This window comes from Lepisosteus oculatus, chromosome 8 (genome assembly GCF_040954835.1).
Source record: "Lepisosteus oculatus isolate fLepOcu1 chromosome 8, fLepOcu1.hap2, whole genome shotgun sequence".
Lineage (NCBI taxonomy): Eukaryota > Metazoa > Chordata > Actinopteri > Semionotiformes > Lepisosteidae > Lepisosteus > Lepisosteus oculatus.
The window spans coordinates 40,369,240-40,389,695 of record NC_090703.1 but is presented as its reverse complement, the minus strand read 5'-3'; the positions used below and the strand labels follow the sequence as shown (position 1 = coordinate 40,389,695).

The 20,456-nt window shown below is 43.2% G+C and overlaps 1 protein-coding gene across 2 annotated transcripts in view; it reads left to right on the top strand.

Annotated features, from left to right (window-relative positions):
* Positions 1-20,456, top strand: part of gc2 (guanylyl cyclase 2) — a 40,460-nt gene that overhangs the window by 14,113 nt on the left and 5,891 nt on the right. The window contains exons 6-19 of one of the 2 annotated variants that reach the window (XM_015351285.2): positions 1,048-1,144; positions 3,005-3,142; positions 5,148-5,228; positions 6,251-6,427; positions 7,985-8,141; positions 9,467-9,616; positions 10,181-10,329; positions 11,610-11,773; positions 12,959-13,151; positions 13,632-13,806; positions 14,320-14,418; positions 16,069-16,163; positions 19,536-19,621; positions 19,706-19,794. In XM_015351285.2, coding sequence (XP_015206771.1) covers positions 1,048-1,144; positions 3,005-3,142; positions 5,148-5,228; positions 6,251-6,427; positions 7,985-8,141; positions 9,467-9,616; positions 10,181-10,329; positions 11,610-11,773; positions 12,959-13,151; positions 13,632-13,806; positions 14,320-14,418; positions 16,069-16,163; positions 19,536-19,621; positions 19,706-19,793 — 1,849 coding nt within the window. In that variant the 3' untranslated portion in view covers position 19,794. The remainder of the gene's footprint in view (positions 1-1,047; positions 1,145-3,004; positions 3,143-5,147; positions 5,229-6,250; positions 6,428-7,984; positions 8,142-9,466; positions 9,617-10,180; positions 10,330-11,609; positions 11,774-12,958; positions 13,152-13,631; positions 13,807-14,319; positions 14,419-16,068; positions 16,164-19,535; positions 19,622-19,705; positions 19,795-20,456) is intronic. The other variant, XM_015351284.2, reaches the window with a different exon arrangement.

Genomic DNA, 20,456 nt, shown 5'->3' with positions numbered 1-20,456 from the left:
ACAAGATATTCTAATAATTAGCTGAAAATATTTAAGCAATGAGGAAATAACTATTTCTTTAAGAAATGTTTGACAGAGCTCCCCTCACGGTTATAGGTGTTCTCCCTATTTTTTAATCAGTAGTTTTTTATCATTTGTGTTTTTATTAGTTTGGCGTTTAAATGATTTGCTGCAGTTTCAATAGTAATACTTTCAGATGAAGGAAGCATTAAACTGCTCTATCTGACTGAAATACGAGTTGATTTGATATGTAGCATTATCCTATCATTAGGAAAAATTACAGATTTACTGACCCCAGTGGAAAAAACGTCTTCATTTCTAGGTTCCTGTTTTGGTATTTATGATTTTTTTTAGTTGATAAAATAAGGAATATTAAAATAAAGAATCAGCGTCACTTGTTCCCTAAGGTATATCTTTGTACATGAAAAGCACACGATGGTTGAAACCTTGAAGTAATGGGCTGTTATGTGTTTTTCTGATTTTTTTTGTTTCCTTTCTCTTCCTATAATCTATTTGTTGTTAGCTGTTTGAGACTTTAATCGTTGTGTTTAACATTTTGAAGATTTGTTTTGATTGTGCCCTTTGTGTGTCACGGTGCAAAAGCTCGAGACACCTAAACAGTAAAAACAAAGAAAATGGAAAGAAAGCAAGTCCAGAAAGCAAAGTGTATTAGCAGATGCTATTTACCTGATCAAAGGTGCTGAAAGACCCTTTGGCATGTATGAATAGTCACCATTCCGATTCTTAACTGTCAGGTTTGCGGGACAATTGCAATAAATTGTCCACTTCGCTTCTCTATGGTCGATAGTAACACACAGGATATACCAGTCTGCAGCTTCTATTAGTCTTTATCCTTATGGTGGAGCTGGACTTCATGAGAAAAACACAACACCTTTACCTTAATAGTTATTATATCAACAGCTTGCAAAATGGTTCTCAGCTCCTAGACTCCCAAAGTGCTCTGCGTGTAGTTGCCTTGAGCACTAAGCTAAAGCAGGTTTCTGAAACACCCCTTCAGCAGGTCTAGCTGCCATTTCTCTCTTGCAGGCGGCGCATCAACCAAATTCGACTGGTACGGGGTCCCAACAAAATCCTGCTCACTCTGGATGACGTCACCTTCATCAACCCACAGCTCAGCACAAAGGCAAGTTTCTCAAGGTGATTGGTCTCATAGCCTGAAAAACTGAAAGCCGAGGGGCTACTGTAGCAGGCCTGGGTTTTCATTATGGTCCTCCCGCGTTCAGACATGTTGTAAAAGCTTGGTAAGCTGCACTGAATACATACATACTGTAACTCGATATGCAACATCTTGTAGGTGCATTTCAAACATTGTTGGCTAAACAACAAAAAACTTCAATTTCAGTAAAAAATCATCTTTGGGCTAAGGATCTGCACCTCTGGCTGGAAAGTTGCCGGTTCAAATCCAGAGGAATCCTACTCCGTTGGGCCCCTGAGCAAGGCCCTTAACCCCAACTGCTCCAGGGCCTCTGTATAAATGGCTGACCTTGTGCTCTGACGCCAAGCTTCTTGCTTATGCTGTCTCATGGAGAGCAAGTTGGGGTGTGCGAAAAGACAAATTCCTAATGCAAGAAATTGTATATGGCCAATAAAGTGATCTTAAAATAAAGATAGAATTAGAAGCTGTCACTTTATTTTTCAAAACATCCTGTTAGAAATTTTAATCAGACTACATAACTACAACACAAGCATCCTAGGAGTCCCAGTTCAGCTACTCCCTGCTTCTAGAGGACGAGAGACAAGAGTACTTTATTGTATTAAAATGAAGATTTCAGTCAGGTGTTTAGATTTCTATTCCGGCTAGACACTGTGGAGCAGCAATGGGAAATGGAAAAAGGATGTTAGGATAAGCACATGATTTAAATTAAGAACTGTTCTATCAAAAATGTGCAGTGCACTAGTAAGATCTCATTTAGAATACAGTAATCCCTTGCTGTACGAGCAACCACTGTATAGGTTTTCCTTTTGAAGAGATGTGGTCATTCCTACCTGTTTTTTTTATTTAACAACTAGCTAGGCTCAGGTAAAGCATTGTCGGTCACTGGGAGTCTTCTTTTCCTACATCGTCTCAAAAGAATGTACTTTTTGACACATTTGTATTATATTTTAACTTTTTATAATAAAGGCTTATGTGTGTTAAGTGCATAAAGTACAGTTCAGGATTGTACCTACTGTTCATGCAATTGCTAATGACTGTAACAATGTACTGTAACTACTTGTACTGTACCTTCAGAGCAGAAGGGTAATTGGTTTCCTAGCTATCGGTTATGCATTGGCTAATGATGTCAACCTTGTTATCTAAATAATTAGCCAGGAATGCTACCATTTCCATACCAAGGTACTTCTGTGCAGTATTAAGGTGAAGTCTGGCTCCCTGGAGGAACACTTTAAAGTACTGGAATCAATCAGACATTATAATAATTATTATAATCTCTGCTGTATGAGTTTTCACTTTACGAGAAGTTTTCAAGGCCTGAATTGATCTTATGCAATGAGGCATTGCTGTATTTTGTACAAAGCTGCTCATCATTTTATAAAAAATGGCTCTGGACCAAGAGAGAGCAACCAGGGCTGAAAAGAATACCCTACACTGACAGATGAAAATAATTAAATATTTCTTTACCCAGTCTTTACCCAAAGGGTTGTGGGAGATATGGAGCAAAGTGCCCTGCCTTGTTGTTGAAGAAAATAGCCCGGCTTCTTTCAAGGGACAACTTGAAGGGATTCTTGGATCATTTTGTTTCGGGCTACCAAACAGACTAGGTGAATGAGGTGAATGGTGACCTCTTATTTGTAGCCATTCTTAGGTTCCTGTCACCTGACAGTCTAATGACAGCAGTCCGTGTAGGAAATTATCCATATCTCAGTTCTAAGTTAAACCTAATTTTCTTGGCATTTCCATATATTTCTCCAGTCCACCTTATTCCTCACGTATATGCTCATTTCACAAGGACACGTGTCTTAAGTCATGAATCTCTTGTTTCAGAGGCTGAGTTCAGATGACAGCAAGGTCAGCGACGCTGGGAGGAGCTTCTCTGATGCTGACCGCAGTCTCAAGTCCCCTTACTCTGCTTCTAGCCTGACTCCTGCCACCCACGAGAACTCCAATGTGGCCATCTTTGAGGTGGGGACAGAACTGGAGGATCGCCAAGCATTGGTCGTCATTACAGAATTCTGAAATGTGATAAAAAAATATGTAGGAGTATTTCGTCATCTATGCATTGTGTTTTTTAGTTCACGCTGAAGCATGGATAGTCCAGTACTTACGATTTAGATTTCTCTCTAAGTTAGCCATGTGGAACTCTTGGAAGGCTGTTTGAAATGAAGGATGTGTCTTATAACCTGAAAATCTCTAGTTCAAATCCAGACTGTGCCACTAAAATGACAGTGGTTGTCAGGGAACCAATACGTGGAATAGGAGGATCCTTATGCGTGACCGGAATCCCACAGGACAGAGTAGCAAAGGGACAATCCAAAAGACAAAATCCAAAGGCAGGGTCGATAAGGGAGGCAAAGGGTCCGGTAACAAGAGATAGTCAAACAATTCAAAGGCAAAATCCAGAAGGCGAGGTCAAGAGGCAGAAGCAGAAGATTCGTAACGGGAGATCAGTCAAAAAGGTTAGGAAACACGCACTGGAGAATACTAAGATAGGCTTCTCAATAGTGAGCGTGGGAAGGTGTGCGAAGGGGGTTTAAATACTGAAAGGAAAGGGGTGTGATTGGATGATTGGTTAGGGAGTGAGAATTTGAGGAATCTGATGCATGTGAGAATGTGCTGGGTTCAATCAGGGATGAGATTGGGAAGCAGAGGTTCCGGGAATGTAACGTCGTTTGCGAGGGAGAGTGTGGGGCGTGACAGTACCCCCCCCTTTAGGGTCGGCTCCTGACGACCTCAGAGAGCGAGTACGAACAAAGTCATCAATGAGGCTGCGATCCAAAATATCTTTCTCCCAGACCCAGGAACGTTCCTCAGGACCATAGCCCTCCCAGTCGACTAGAAATTGTTGGCGACCTCGGAGCCAGCGGGCATCCAAGATCTTATTGACCGTGTAGGAAGGCAGACCATCAACGAGTCGTGGTGGGGGTGGAGGTGGCCGAGGCCGGGAGAGGGGGGATCTGTGGTAGGGTTTCAGGAGAGAGACGTGGAAGGAGGGGTGCAGGGGCAGGAGCTGCAGGTGGGGGAGACGGCGGAAGTGCAAAGTGGTCAGCTAGTTGCTGGACTGCAGTAGTTAGCAGGTCCAGATTCCGGGAGTGTTCAAGGAGAATAGAAAGTTGACTCTGGTCCGCTGGATCCATTTTAATAAGGCTCACTATTCTGTCAGGGAACCAATACGTGGAATAGGAGGATCCTTATGCGTGACCGGAATCCCACAGGACACAGAGTAGCAAAGGGACAATCCAAAAGACAAAATCCAAAGGCAGGGTCGATAAGGGAGGCAAAGGGTCCGGTAACAAGAGATAGTCAAACAATTCAAAGGCAAAATCCAGAAGGCGAGGTCAAGAGGCAGAAGCAGAAGATTCGTAACGGGAGATCAGTCAAAAAGGTTAGGAAACACGCACTGGAGAATACTAAGATAGGCTTCTCAATAGTGAGCGTGGGAAGGTGTGCGAAGGGGGTTTAAATACTGAAAGGAAAGGGGTGTGATTGGATGATTGGTTAGGGAGTGAGAATTTGAGGAATCTGATGCATGTGAGAATGTGCTGGGTTCAATCAGGGATGAGATTGGGAAGCAGAGGTTCCGGGAATGTAACGTCGTTTGCGAGGGAGAGTGTGGGGCGTGACAGTGGTTGAGAGATGGTTTGCAATTTGTCATCACCATTAAGGCACTGTGAGAACACACAAACTTCCATGCCATTAAGGAACTTTTGTCCTTCTAATATGTTAATTTCTTATTACAGAATTGATCCCTAGCTGTATTGTTTTTGCTTTGTAAGAAGTAGGTGGCTTGACATGTGGCACAAGGACATATGCTTACATATCACCTGAGTGATCATACAGCTGGGCAAGGTTGAATTAAGATAAGAAATTCCATACTGCAGAGTAGAAAAGAGATGAAGAAAAACTGTGATGATTAGCACAGACACAGAAATGGGACAGGTATGGTAATGAGGCTTTTATTATTTCTCAGGGAGACTGGGCCTGGATGAAGAAACTACCATCTGGAAACTTTGGCACCATTACACCAAAAACCAGCGATGTCTTTGAAATGGTCAGTAGATTTGTCCAGGTTGTCCACTCTACTGTGTGTGGAAGACAAAGGCTAGAAAAATGTGTATGCCTCTACTGCAATATTTCTTTATTTTATCCAAAATGTTTTAAGCTACCTGTCATAGATTTAAAATACATTACTGTTTGACCTGTTTGTGTTTGTGAATTCACTGTTTGTGAATTAGATTTTAATCGAGTGCCTCAAATTCCCACAGTTTTTAATCTGTATTAAATAGACATAGAAGATCACCTTTGAGTGTGTGACATGTGACCTGGGGAACTACACCACCTCACACGTCAGCTAGCAGATGAATCAGCCAGCATAGAGTGTATACACACCAGTGGGCACACATGGAAACTAAGAGAAAGTGTATCTAAGGAAGCACATATTTACACAAAAGCCTATGGGGGTCTTGAACAAACTACCTGTATAAGTTGTTGTACCTGGAAATCCTTCCAAACATTGGTTGGAAGAGTCTCAGTGTAATTATCTACCTCATCCACTCACATTAGAAGAGCCAGATGGCTTCCTCTTGTTTATAATCCTTATCTTTTTGTGTTATAAAGTCACTAATTCCAAAATTTATAAACATTGCCCTCCAAAAATAGCCACAGGCTGTCAGTAGCACTGAAGAACATGGGTTTCGAGCAGGTGCTTATACTTTAGTCCCAAGGGTTCCTACCATCGGCAATTCAGATAGTAGCTTTATCACTCCACAAAGGTCTGCTTTTAACTGACGCAACCTGTATGTTAAGCCGTCGTCAACTGTATATTGAGACCCCTTGCAATGTAGTCGTTCTGCAATTTTTGGCCAAAACATAGTCTCCCGCCATGCGCCCGTATTTGTCAACACGAGCAGTCTGAACTCGCACAATATTTCAGGATGCCGTTCCCTAACCTACAGTACAGTCGGTGTCCACCGTCAAGATCTTGTCAGACTGGACAGGGCGCAATGGGCTCGCCCCACATGAAGGCACTCTTGACCCCGCCCCGAGCCCATCCCTGTCCGTTTCCTTTTCCAGATGAAGGACCTGCGCCATGAGAACGTCAACCCTTTCCTGGGATTCTTCCACGACTGCGGAGTGTTTGCCATCGTGACGGAGTTCTGCTCCCGCGGCAGTATGGAGGACCTCCTGCGGAATGAAGACGTGAAGCTGGACTGGATGTTCAAGTCCTCCCTGCTGCTGGACCTCATCAAGGTGGGGAGAGGCCTGTCATCTGAGTGTAATTTGTGTAATATCTGGTACGGAGGAGTACTCAGTTATAACATTCTGTTACACACCCATACCTCTTTTTACAAACGGAATTCATGCCCAGAAGCTCTTTCGTATAGCAAAAATTTGTAAAAAGAAAAACTTATTTCCTTTATTTCTTATGGCCAAAAACCCCACAAATGTTAGCCCTACTTTTACCTTTTTCACCAAAAAACAACAAAGAAACAATAACTAAAATTCATCCTGTTGCAACTTGGGGCACGGTGGGAAATACACCTTGTGTGTTTCACTTTCAGTGTGCTTCAAAAAAGGCTATTTTCATTAAACTCAAGCCTTCACTGGACTGTGCTGTGACTCCTTGCATCCCTACAAGGTTAATGGGCTTCTGGTAGAATTGGCCCAGGTGTGGGTGTGTACATGTCTGTGTCTGTGTGTGTGCCCCAAAATGGACTGGTATCTCGTCCAGGATGTATCACACCTTGTGCACCATGCATGCTGGGATAGGCTCCAGCTCCCCTGTGACCCTGAATTGGAAGAAGCAGTTAGAAAATTGATAATAATAATAATAATAATAATAATTGCTTACACTTATATAGCGCTTTTCTGGACACTCCACTCAAAGCACTTTACAGGTAATGGGGACTCCCCTCCACCACCACCAATGTGCAGCATCCACCTGGATGATGCGACGGCAGCGCGCCAGAACACTCACCACACATCAGCTATCAGTGGGGAGGAGAGCAGAGTAATGTAGCCAATTCATAGAGGCCATGATTGGTAAGGGCCAATTGGAAATTTGGCCAGGACACCGGGGTTACACCCCTACTCTTTTCGAGAAGCGCCCTGGGATTTTTAATGACCACAGAGAGTCAGGACCTCGGTTTTACGTCTCATCTGAAGGACGGCGCCTGTTTACAGTATAGTGTCCCCGTCACTATACTGGGGCATTAGGACCCACAGAGACCACAGGGTGAGCACCCCCTGCTGGCCCCACTAACACCTCTTCCAGCAGCAACCTTAGTTTTTCCCAGGAGGTCTCCCATCCAGGTACTGACCAGGCTCACACCTGCTGAACTTCAGTGGGTTGCCAGTTGTGAGTTGCAGGGCAATATGGCTGCTGGATGTATTGTTATATTTAATTACTGTTGTTGTATTCCAGTATTCAAGATGGTTTGGGCAGCAAGACCACTCCCTTTCAGGGACAAGAGAAAGCAAAGCAATAAGCTATAAATACAACTGGACTGACTGGCCCTTGTTAAAACTAAGCGCAGGGAATCTGTGTGGCGTGTTTTCAGTTGCAGTTTTGCACGGCTTATACCCCTTATTTTCTTTGCTGTCCTGTGATCTGCCCACTGTTCTTTTTTTGTTGCTTTACTGTACCACAGTTAACTTTTATAAGGGTCACTCAGGTGACTGCAGTTCAGTGTAGCTATTGTTTTGTTTCTTGAAGAAAACTGAAAGCACCTTAAGTTATTCCTCATTGCTGATTTGCACTTTGCTGCAAGAAACCCTCATGTCTTCTTGCTCTGCCTCTGCCGACAGGGTATGAAGTATTTGCACCATCGGTCTGTATACCACGGCCGGCTGAAATCCCGAAACTGCGTGGTGGACGGGCGCTTTGTGCTGAAACTCACGGACTATGGGTACAACGAGGTGCTAGTGTCCCAGAATTTTCCATACGAAGAGCCACCAGCTGAAGGTGTGTATGAAGTCTTGGCCCAGGTGAAACCAATTCAAACCTTAACCCACCCTCGCAAGCTCGCTTTTCTTTAGACACTAGAATCCCTTTGGGAGGCAAATAATTTGTGCATTATGATCAGGTTGAAGTTTAATTTGGATGTGAAGTGAGCTTTATGTAGATTGTAATCTTGGATGCTCAGGGCGGCACCCTAGTCTACACACACTTCACTTTGAGATGGGAGGGCCGGACCAAATTAGTAAAGCACAGCAAACTGTAGTCCTGCAGGAATACATATGCAAGTCTGTGGCAATCCAGGCCCTTCTGCGTCATTAGAGCTGGGTACCTGCCCCTCTACATCTTGGGCAGTCAATCTGCACAGCTGTCGATCTTTAGTCTTAAGTCCTAATATTGGACTCTTCTATCTGTATCAAGATACCCTTGAACCTCAATTTGTTTTACAAGTATTGCTGTTTAAGGGAAAGAGGATTTTTACAATCTCTAACACCTACAAAAGATAGACTCTGACTCTGAAAAGAAATGACTCTGTCTTGCGTTGGTGATGGAATGTTGCTAGTACCTGCACAGCTATATCATATACAACCAGCCTTGTGTTGGACTTGGGGATTGAGAGTGCAGTGGCGTTCAGCCCTCTCCTCATTAGAATGTCTGTCAGATTATCTCTTTAATATGCAGCTCCCAAACTATATCCAGATCATTGTACTCCACTACATTTTTAGATTTAGCATTACATAGCCCTGCAATATTAAAGTGGACACTCTAATATAGTAGAATCTCTATAAAGGGAACAAAATACTGTTGTTCCCTTGACTGTGCAGGCCACAGATCTTCAAGAGGCTGTAGGTGAGGCCCTGCCCGGCGTATGAGGCCAGGCTGATTTAGCATTACATAGCCCCGCAATATTAAAGTGGACACTCTAATATAATAGAATCTCTATGAATACTGTTGTGCCCTTGACTGTGCAGGCCACAGATCTTCAAGAGGCTGTAGGTGAGGCCCTGCCAGGCGTATGAGGCCAGGCTGACAGGCCCTGATGTAGTTTCATACTGAATAATAGGCCACATGCATTTACCTGAGTTAAAGGTGCTCATTTGAACATGGCATGTTCTGCCTTACAATTTGTTGTGCTGAGGTTTACTGGGATCTTTCACAAAGCTCTTTGATGAAGCCAAGAGGTCTGTAACGTCCTACCAACCGAAGGAGAAAGGAGGGTTTGAGTTGAAATGAGCTCCCCTCATGTAACACGTCTGATGTTGCTGTGTGCCGCTGTTGTCTAGACAACAGGTTCAGCGTCATCAGACCGGCCCCTGTGTGATTTGTTGCAGATCTGCTGTGGACAGCACCGGAGATCCTGCGGCAGTCCCACCCAGGGCTGTATGGCTCCTTCAAGGGGGACGTGTACAGCTTCTCCATCATCATGCAGGAGGTTGTGGTGCGGGGCCCCCCCTTCTGCATGCTGGAGCAATCTGCCGAAGGTATGACACTCTTCCATGCTGTGCATTCGCTCTTCTGTCTTTTCGTTTCTATACCTGTCAATCTGACATGAATTCATAATGTAAGAAATTGTCAAATATACAGTATTAGCAAGTAGTATGGAAGCAGTGCACAGTGGGTGTATGTTCACCCCACTCTGCTTTTCTTCCAAGAAGACCCCCTTCGGCCAGACCGAATCATGAATAAGCTAACCCAAGACCCTACTGTACTACTGTAGCAACGTCATGATGTTGTTACACCGCATTTCCAGCGATTCTAGTATATGCCGTAAGACTCTGATTGCAGAGCAGGGTGAATCCATTTCAGGTGTTCCAAGCTGTAGGCTGTTAGTCTAGAAATGTTGATTTTATGTTGATTACGTTTTCCGTATATAAAATTAAAAAGCAATGAAATATGGTGCTTTTGTGCTTTCAGTGTGTAAAAGAGCCCCAAATAGATGACTTTACTCTGCAGTGGGGGTCTTATCTGTTTCTTGCTGTTCATGCTCAATCCTCCATGGGAAGTCTGTGCTTGCTGATGCCTCTGAGGCGCGTGTCTCTTCACAGAACTCATCCAGAAAATTAGGAAGCCGCCACCGATGTGCCGGCCCGTGGTGTCGCCCGACCATGCGCCCATGGAGTGTATCCAGCTGATGAAGCAGTGCTGGAACGAGCAGCCCGAGCGACGGCCCACCTTCGATGAGATCTTTGATCAGGTACGGCCCCCCAGTGCCCCCACATTGCGGTTGCTCATCAGGCCTTTAGAAGCTTTAAATGGTAGGTTAGTCTCTCTTTGATTAAGAGCACACTTCTGAGCAAGTGCCGTCTGCACTGTCCAGGCAAGCCCTAAAGTCGCTGCTCCAAGATCCTCACGCTGCGAGTTTGAATGCTGAAGAGAAGTGTGTCTCACTTCTTGTCCTGGTGAGCCACAGTTGTCATTGGTTGTCATGGTTGTCATTTCAACCCAGACTCTTAATGACTAAATGAAATCAGTTAGTGACTTAGCTGGTCTTACCTACAACCTTTTTCAATCACTTCAGGACAGGAAGTCCTTTAGGAAACCTGCAGAGCTGTGGTCCAGGAGAAGTGTGCTGTTCTAGACACGTCTAGGAGAGAGAGCTGGTATAGAGATGGCCAAAATAATGAAAACATCTAAATACTGGTCCAAGAGAGATATTTAGAATGCGTTGTCTTTTAAAGATCATCCACACTGGCTCTTCAAAAATAGTCTGTGAGTGTGCTGATTTTCACCCTTCTCTTCTGAGTTCTTCAGTTCTTAACTGGGGCATTTGCTTTCTAGAAAAGCAGAGACCACATCAGAAGTGACAGAAGTACAGCTGTCCAGAACCAGGGATCCAGGGTTGTCAGTCAGTCATCAGTTTTAGTCCTATTAATTATAGTTAAATACTCTATTGTTTACTGAATATAAAGTATAAGAGATGTAATTGAGAATTAAAAGTAAAGTAAGAATTAAAGGCCATTGCAAACATAAGTTTTAAGGTGAGTTTTAAAAACATCAACAGAAGATGCATTCTTAATGAGATCAGGAAGAGTATTCCAAAGATGAAGGGCTGCTGCTGAAAACGATCAGTCCCCTTACATATTTTTTGAAGTCCTTGAAACGTTGAGGAGCCTAGAACCAGCCAAATGATTTCAGCGACCTGGGATCTGTGTGGGGAAATTAACTCTTGAAGGTAGACAGGAGATAACCCATGCCGGACAAGTCAACAAGAGAAGTTTAAAATCTATCCTGTTGTCCTGAACAGTAACAAACCAGATTCCACTCCAAGACTCTTAAAAAATGTCCAACAACTGTACCAGCAAATTCTTGTAATGAGCTACACACATAGATAAATCAGGAATTTTTGGTACTGCATTACTTTAGTCTTTCGCTTAACTACATTTTAGATAATAATCCAATCGGAAGGAGTTTCATCCACCAGGATTTTTTGTTTGTTTGAATGTGCTTTTGACCCTGGGGTTCTACTTTTCCCAGTTTAAAAACATCAACAAGGGCAAGAAGACCAACATCATCGACTCGATGCTGCGGATGCTGGAGCAGTACTCCAGCAACCTGGAGGACCTGATTCGGGAGAGGACAGAAGAGCTGGAGATCGAAAAGCAGAAGACGGAGAAACTGCTCACGCAGATGTTGCCACCGTGAGTGTCGTTCTGCTCCCGCACTTTGCTGTGTACTACACAGACTGACCGAACCACAGGGGTTAAAGAGGAATGGCAATGCTATTTTTAGGCTTACAAATACATCTCTTTTAATCCAATACAAATATTGCTCTAAAATTCAGGACGGTTTGATGACAAATAGTATTTACTTGTTAACTCCGCTTGCAGATCCCATGGGAACACTTCTGTGGTGAAATGTCTACTGTACAGCCTGTACATTGCATTACATTAGTCATTACAGTGACTAGCGAGCAGGAAGGGCCACTTCACATCGCAATCCGTGGGAACTCTCGCTTTCACCCGTGGAGAGCAGTTTACAACAACAATGACAACTTACTGTACTTTCACAAAGTTCGTGATCTTGTCCTTAATTCGAAATGTGTAATTTTTTTCTATATCATCGTTGAATTTATTTTGTTACTGAGATTAAATTTAGAGATGTAATAAACTGGGATTGCGGTTCGCCAGGTCATGTGGAGAGGAGTAAACATGTAGGAAACATATAAGCTGGATGCTGGGGAGTCAAGCCAATGTATTGCCTGAAATCAACTCATAACCTGACCAGAAACCAGTGCAGAGAGTCTAAGACAGGAGTGATGTGAACACAATTGTGTGTGACCCTGTCGGGATTCAAACCGCCAAACTCTGAACATACTGTAACTTGTTCAGCACAGTTTTACAGGCTCCTACAAGTAGGACTACACAATAATCAAACCATGAAAAACTCATGAACTAATTGTTTTACTAGAGGCAGCATAGGATGGGAGCCTGGCAATACTTCTAAGAATGGAAAAGCTGTCTGCACAACATTATGCACTTGCTGGTCATTCAGGGTTGAGAAATATCCTGAACTTCTTCATTTTGGGATGTAACTCAAGCACAGCACAATAAACGAATAAGGTTACAGCATTAGTTTTACATGGGAAGAACGCAATACTGTAACCTCAGTCATATCACCCTTAGGATGAAAATACAATCAGTATTAGGGTTTGAATACTTTGTATCACTCTATTAATACTTTGTGAATATACAGTATTCTCTTTAGAAAAGCTTTAGAAATTGTATCTGCCACCCCTGATCGGACGTCTTGCTGAACAGTTTTATTTTGGATCGGGAGCCCTGTTGTGTGAAAGCTCAAGTGTGGGGTTTCCTTTCTTCCTGCAGATCTGTGGCAGAAGCCCTGAAAATGGGGTGCACTGTGGAGCCTGAATATTTCGACGAAGTCACCTTGTACTTCAGTGACATTGTGGGCTTCACCACAATATCTGCCAACAGCGAGCCCATCGAGGTGGTTGACCTCCTCAATGACCTCTACACGCTGTTCGATGCTGTTTTAGGGAACCACGATGTCTATAAGGTAACTTTCTTGCCTTGCCTCTGGGTGAGCTGGCTGGATTTAACAGCAAGACAATAATTGTAGCATAAAAATGATCTTATTTTAGTCAACTTTTATCAGATTATCCAGAATCCAGTTTTTCTGGAATTTGCATTGCTTTTTAATATTTTGGTAACTCTATAGGCTCTGAAATTTATATTGCTGCTTTACTGAGGTCCCCTTAGTATTGTTTTGAAAAAACACAATAGATGCAGCAATTATATATTAACACTGAATAAATGTATGTTCAGTTATATTCATACCATTTTTGATACCACAGTTTAATTTAATGTCTCCTGAAAGCTCTGAACAGAGACTGTTGGAAAGCCTAGCATTAGAAACAAAGTGACGAGTTCAAGGCGTCACCGGAAGAGTACCTGGATCGCTGCCTTGGTCTGGGTCTCCTGAGCATGAAGGTCCCGAGTCCAACCCTGTAGTGAAACTGTGTCCTCTCTGGTGCAGGTGGAGACCATAGGGGATGCCTACATGGTAGCCTCTGGGCTGCCCAAGCGTAATGGAAAACGCCATGTGGCAGAAATTGCCAACATGTCCCTGGACATCCTCAGTGCCGTGGGCACCTTCAAGATGAGGCACATGCCCGACGTGCCCGTGAGGATCCGAATCGGCCTGCACTCGGGTAAGATCTCCGGAAGAGCACTGGCAGCGGGGCTCGTGGAGGGACACATGTTTTTGAAGTGTGTCTCACGCTTTCCTCACTTGTGGGATGACTAGCTGTTCATTTTCTCCCGCCAACACGCCCCTCTTTCCTGATCTGCACCTCCGTTTCCCCCTTCACCAGACAGAAAAGGAAGCAAAATGTGCTTGTTTCGTCTCAGTCTTATGCCACAGTTACCTTTATTATGATGAATGTCTGGAATCTGGAAACACATTTTGGCTTTCAGCATACAGTTGTGAAAAGCATTTTTTGGAAAAAACCCAGTCTTCAGAAAGACCTGGCTCAAACTCTTGTGCAAAAGGACAATACACATTAGGTGTTGTGAGACAAACTGGAATTTCATTTTCGGCTGAGCTCTGTAGTGCCTGCGTACATGTCTTGCTCTTCCTTGCTCTCGAGAAGATTGGCCGGGACTCAGTGCGGGGCACTCCGGTGACTCTGTCCTTGCAATCCATCTCCTTTCTGTTGTTTTAGGCCCAGTGGTGGCAGGAGTGGTGGGCCTGACCATGCCAAGGTACTGTCTGTTTGGGGACACGGTGAACACGGCCTCACGCATGGAATCCACAGGACTGCGTGAGTACCCTGCACGTAGACACTGACCTCGCGGGCGGGTGGGAGACTGCAAGAGGGCCACATGCACTAGGACCCGGGTGGACAATCCTGGTGCTGGAGGGGGCGCTGTGTCCTCAGGTTTTCAAGGAAAACTTGCGGATGCGCCGACTCTAAAGGACCAGAATTGCCCATCCCAGTACCAGAACCGAGAAACATCCACATTGATTTAAAGATACCCCTCTCTTACTGAGAGTACCTCCAGCTGCGCTGTGTGTACTTATGCACTTTTACAGTACCTTGACACCAATTCAGGGTCATTGTGAAACACCAAAAAACCCAGATGCTGTCTGTGTGTTAAGGTGCTGGTTGAACACATAGCCCATTTGGAGACTGTGATTTACTTTATCTAATTAAATGTTGAATATGCTGTTGTGGTAGGAAACTTCAATGTCTATTTAATCTGTTGGCCTTTAATTTCCCACTATTGGCTGATTCGGAGTCCAACCCAGGTCACTATTGAAGTGACCTTGGCTGGATCTGAAATTTGAATTTCATCTGTGGTCGGTCCTTAACCTCCAGCACAATGTTATTACACTGTTATTGTTATTGTGTTACTGTCTATTTTCTTGTCTTCTGTTCTATTTATACTGTATAGTGCACCTGACTAATGAGAAACACTTTTCATGATACTATGCACCCGTGTAAGTATAATGACAAATAAAGTTGAATTGAATCGAATTGGCATCCCAGCCTCTTCCTTTGCTGAAGTGGGTTGAGCTGGACAATTTAGAAACTGACAATGACACAGTGTAAATGAACATGGGCTGTGCAAGACTGACTGCCACAGATATGTAGGTTTCTTTTCCTTTCTCCTGTGGGTGTACAGTCCACTCATCTCACATGAGTTCGGCAATTTCAATCACAAAATGCAGCAGTTAAGGGTTTGCAAATAATTGCACACAACTGTTGAACAGCATTGGGTGGTATGGTTTGCATTTACGAAGCCCTTTCCTGTGTGTGTAGCATCACTCAAATGCCTCGGGGATATTTAATGTTATCTGTGGTATTGATTTTAGTGCAGACCTAATATGAAAGCTTCTTGCCATTGTTTCAACATTTGCAAAAACAAATGATGTTGATACCCTTTGCAAAAGAGAATTGACATGAGGAAAAGTCTGTGTTCTGGAATTGGTGAAATACTCAGTTATTTTAGGGGAATTTAGAAAACATAGAGCAATATTTGGAAAATCTTGCCGTTGATACTCCGACTGATGTTTTCAGTTTTACACTCCCTTATTCGGTTTTTTTAAACTAAACTTTTTTAAATGAATGTTTTGCCGCTAAATTACAGAGAAACAACGGTCTTGTGTGGAAAGCTCTGTTTTAGTAGATATCTGTGTTCTCTGATTTGGGAAGAAATGTTATGGTCCCAACAGCTGGCCTCTGCTTTAATCACTGTTTGTTTACAGTGCAGCATTGCTTTTGATTATATGATGTATTATGTAACTGTTTTCTTTGTTACATTAAAAGATCATAGCTAGAGTCTTCCCAGGCACTGAGAATTGAACACACTTCTAGCCATTTTCCAGACACTGAGAAATGAAACTGCTTCTAGACTCTTCCCAGGATATGAGAATTGAAACTGCTTCTGTCACTCATCTTGTCTTGCAGCATACCGCATTCATGTTAGTCACAGTACTGTCAAAATCCTAATGGAATTAAAGGAAGGCTATAAGGTCCAGCTAAGGGGAAGAACAGAACTTAAGGTAAGTACCTACCAGCTGGTGGTCTGAATGCCTCGTGCCTTTTTGAATTTGGTATTTATAAGCTGTTTTGAGACTGTTTTAATACATTCTAAATGCACGCTTGAAAGTTTTCCAAACCAGAAGTATCTTTTGTGATGGATGGTAGAAGGCAAAATGATCCATACCTGAGTTATTGTTCTCAGATTATTGAGTTTGGTGTGAAAAATGTCAAGAATGTGAAATGGCCATGTCATTGTGAATCTGGCAAAGGAGTGGTGTTTGAGCCCTTTCTGCCTAGGTACACCTAGGTGACACGGTGGTTACAAATACTGGCCTCGCATATGTGTCTCATTATAGATAAGACACCAATTCAAAGCAGCTCCAGCAGTGCCAATAGCCCTCTCTGTTCATTTCTTCAAGATGGTCTGATTCAACAGGACAATAATGGAGAAAAAAACAGATTTGGCAGTGATGAGTGTCAGGAACAGTTTTTTCCGGGCCCTATGCGGACGACACGATCCGGAAGGTGAAGAAACAATAGGGAAAAATATCATGCAGGAGTGGGTCAGGAGACAGGGGGGGCATGTCCAAGGTGAGCAGGTGTCCAGGGGAAGTGAGTCCGGGGCAAACAATCCAAGCATAAATCCAAAAGGGAAATCCCAAATGGGAGGCAGAGCCCAAAACCAGGGGATCCATCCAAGGTAATTAAAAACCAGAACCGGGTCGGGACCAGCAGGACAGGGAATCAGGAACAGGAAACTAAAACCATAATGGAGCCAGATGCAGCAGGACCCCAGGCTCTCACGAAACGGGATTCAATGAGAAGCCCCGGGCAAACGCCTGCGTCTGGCTTTAAAGGTGGAACTAAAGAGGGGCTGGATTAAGGAACAGGTGTGGGGAATGGGACAGAACGAGGAAGGGCTGGAGCGCCCTTAAGAGGAGGAGTAACGATCGTGACAATGAGCAGATTACTAGCAAGAGCTGTTTCTGTACTACGCTTCAGTCTGAGCACAGATTTAAGTAACTCATACATCTTATTTGTAGATAGATGAGATATGTCAGCTATTTGAGATAATTATGCTCATATACTAAACTGCATCAGCCCATCCATTCTACCAGATTTGCCAAATACTGTAATATAGATACTGGTCAATAATTTTTTATTTTTGACAGATGGACACGTAATCTCCACATTTTACAGAAGGATTATACAGTAAGTGTAGGTTGCAGGATTAAAACAAACAGTTCCAGATCTTAATGATTCATTCATGAAAAAAGGGACAAGGGAAAAGGATGTAAGGAACATGTGGTGGGTTTTAGTTTAGTGCTCATTTGAGACAGCTGCTATGGAGAGACTGCTTGAAACACTGCTGGGAGAGAAGCAAAAAGCTTGAGGGTATATGAATTATATCCATCAATGGAAACAAGATACAGTCTGACTACAGATACTGAGACTGACTCTTCCAAAGCAGCACTTTTAACCAAGGCCAAATTTGGGTGTTTGTAGGTCCTAGGGACTTTCACCCTTAAATGTGCAAAAAGAGGGGTAAACGCCAATTGAATTCCGTGGATTGACATGCTGCACTTAAAACTATTCTAATGCTAAACCATGTGATTGATGGAGCGAGTCGAGAGACCATCGCTTCGATACTTTTAGTTTCTAGAACAGCCTCTAGATAGCGTATGATTATTGATTTGGAGCACCTAGAGTCGATTGCAAACATGTTGTTTAAGCTCGTTTTCCGTTAGTCACTAGTGTTTCCCTCCTTCAAAGACCCTAGGCACTGTGCCTACAGTGCCTAATGGGAAATCTGGCACTGCGCTTAGCTGGATTTCACAGATGATGGATTGTGGAAGATAGGGTTCTAAGATTACTCTTCTCCTCTTGAGATCACTTCCCACAAAAACGCTGACCTTGTGATAGTGCATCACTGTAGGATTGCTGGCCTTGCTTGAAGGCAAGTGTATCTCCATCTACATTCAGGTTTACATCCATAATATTTAAAGGCAGGAAAGTGGTTGCTCTGCTAAGGGGAGTGATGAGTGAAAGATACTGATCTAGTTTGGTCTGTAGCCAAGCAATCAAAAATGCCACCAAGGGGGGAATTCTGATGTATTGTGGAGTCCACAGGTCTAGATGGCTGACAGGAGAACCTAAATCTGCATAAATAGACCTGAGCTTGATGAAGCCTTAATAGTATGTTTAGGTTCTTGAGCAGTTAATGGAACCACCAGATCAAAACAAAAGACTAGATAATCCGATATTCTCGGCTCATGAACCCCCAGGTCATTAACCGACAAGACCATGGGAAATAAGGTGCAATATGTGTCCTTTGTTGTGAAAAGACATACAGTATACACATGTGAAAAATTAAAGAAATTTAGGAGGGCACAGAATTCTGCCCATAAAGAGCAGTGAAGAGAGTCAATGTGAATATTAAAATATTTTCTTTTGCTGGATAGCTCCCACATCTCTACTTTGTCCAGACAGGAAATCCAGTTTGGAACAAAGAAAAGACTACAAACTGAGAGCAGGCCATTTGGGTCTGTCTACCCTTTTGGTATTTAGTACAGATAATTGATTCCAATGATTTTGTCCAGCTGTTCCTTGAGAGAAGCTATGGTATCAGCCTTAACAGCATGGCTGGGTAGCCTGTTCCATAATCCAAAAGCATTTTGTGTAAAGAAGTGCCTGCTGCTCTCATATTTAAATGCACTTCTCCATAATTTCAACTTGTGACCACTAGATGCATGTTTCTGTACAGGATAAGGGGAAGGTCTTGGGGTAAGGTGGCCTCTTTTGGCTTTAGAGCAGCCATATTCATTCTTGTAGTATAGCCACCAGATTTCCAACCAGTGGAAAGTAGCCTGCAAGCTCTTCGCTGGATAAGGTGGGGGACACGACACAGTAAGGAAGCAGTCAGTGCACAGATGCTACCATCTCGACCATTTGATCATGCTTGGTCAAATGGTAGACGATTCCTAGTTGAATTTAAAAGGAAAGAGCGTCAGTTTCATGCTAAAGGTGGGGGTTTGCTTAGAATAACTCCTAAGAGAGACAAAGAACATGAGGAAGTTTAGAAACAAGAGGAGCCATTTGCCTCATCCTGGTCCAAGAATCTCAACAAACTGTTTCCTTAAAGGTCTGATAGTGTGGCTGTGTTGCTTACACCAGATACCCATCGAGCTTTGTGTGAGGCACTGCACCCTACTCTGAATCTGGAATGATGATGAACAAAAAAAACAAAGAGAAAAACACTTCAAATCCAGAATCACTAAAGTTTAGTTTTGACTATACCCTCACTCCATTGCCATTGGAAAGATGGTTTGAGGAGTGCGTGCCCCAGTGACTGTTCGCCTCGGTTTATTCCCCTTCTGTTTCTGTTGTTGAAGGGCAAAGGCTCAGAGGAGACCTATTGGCTGATTGGAAAAGATGGCTTCACCAAACCCCTGCCTGTCCCACCGGAGATCAAGTCAGGGTAAGGACAGCAATGCTAACTTTTGCGTGTTGCTTACTGTAAGTGTTTGCCTTGTTTATGGTGCCTCTTTAATGTATTTTGCAGGCAAATGGCTCATGGCTTGCAGATGGAGGAAATAGCCGCATTCAAGCGCCGGAAAGCAGAAAAACAGCTTGCAAAGAAGAATAACTGAGGTAATGTTATGCATGTAAAATGTATAACATTACGTGTTGATGACATGGGCATCATGGGTTGGAGAAATCTTGTCCACCACCTTCCAGCTCTTTCTTTCTCTCTCCATGTGTCTCTTCAAAGTCATTAATCACTTTTTTTTTTCAAATTAAGACTGTGAAACTGAACTCCTCGAGTCACACAAGAAGAGAATTCCACTCTCTCTCTCTCTGGTTCTTGAAATTTAAAAAAAACGGGTTGTTCTTTTCAAGCAAAAGGTACCTTTGCCCTTCTTCGGAGGATCAGCTCTTCTTCCCGATCCTCACATTTCTAACCTTTCTTGATCTTTTTGAAGAATATGAAGGCAAGGAGTGCGCTCCAATGAAAAGTTTTAGTTGCCTGCAATGATGTTTGTGAAAGGAAGGTTTAAGAAAAACAGATTTCTTCATGAGGTGTAAAGAAACAGCAGAAAAACTTCACTTTTTCCAAAATGTACCAAACATTAATATTTCAAAATTGAAATAGTGCTTGTTCACCTGCCAAAAATGTCAGTCCCAAGAGATGTCGTATTTAGTGATTTGATGTATAACAGATGCTCCAGTCAACTTTGTTTGTCCATGCCTAAGAAAAATAATTAAGATAACCTAAGTATATATCTGAGCATGGATACAATCCTGTTAAGGAG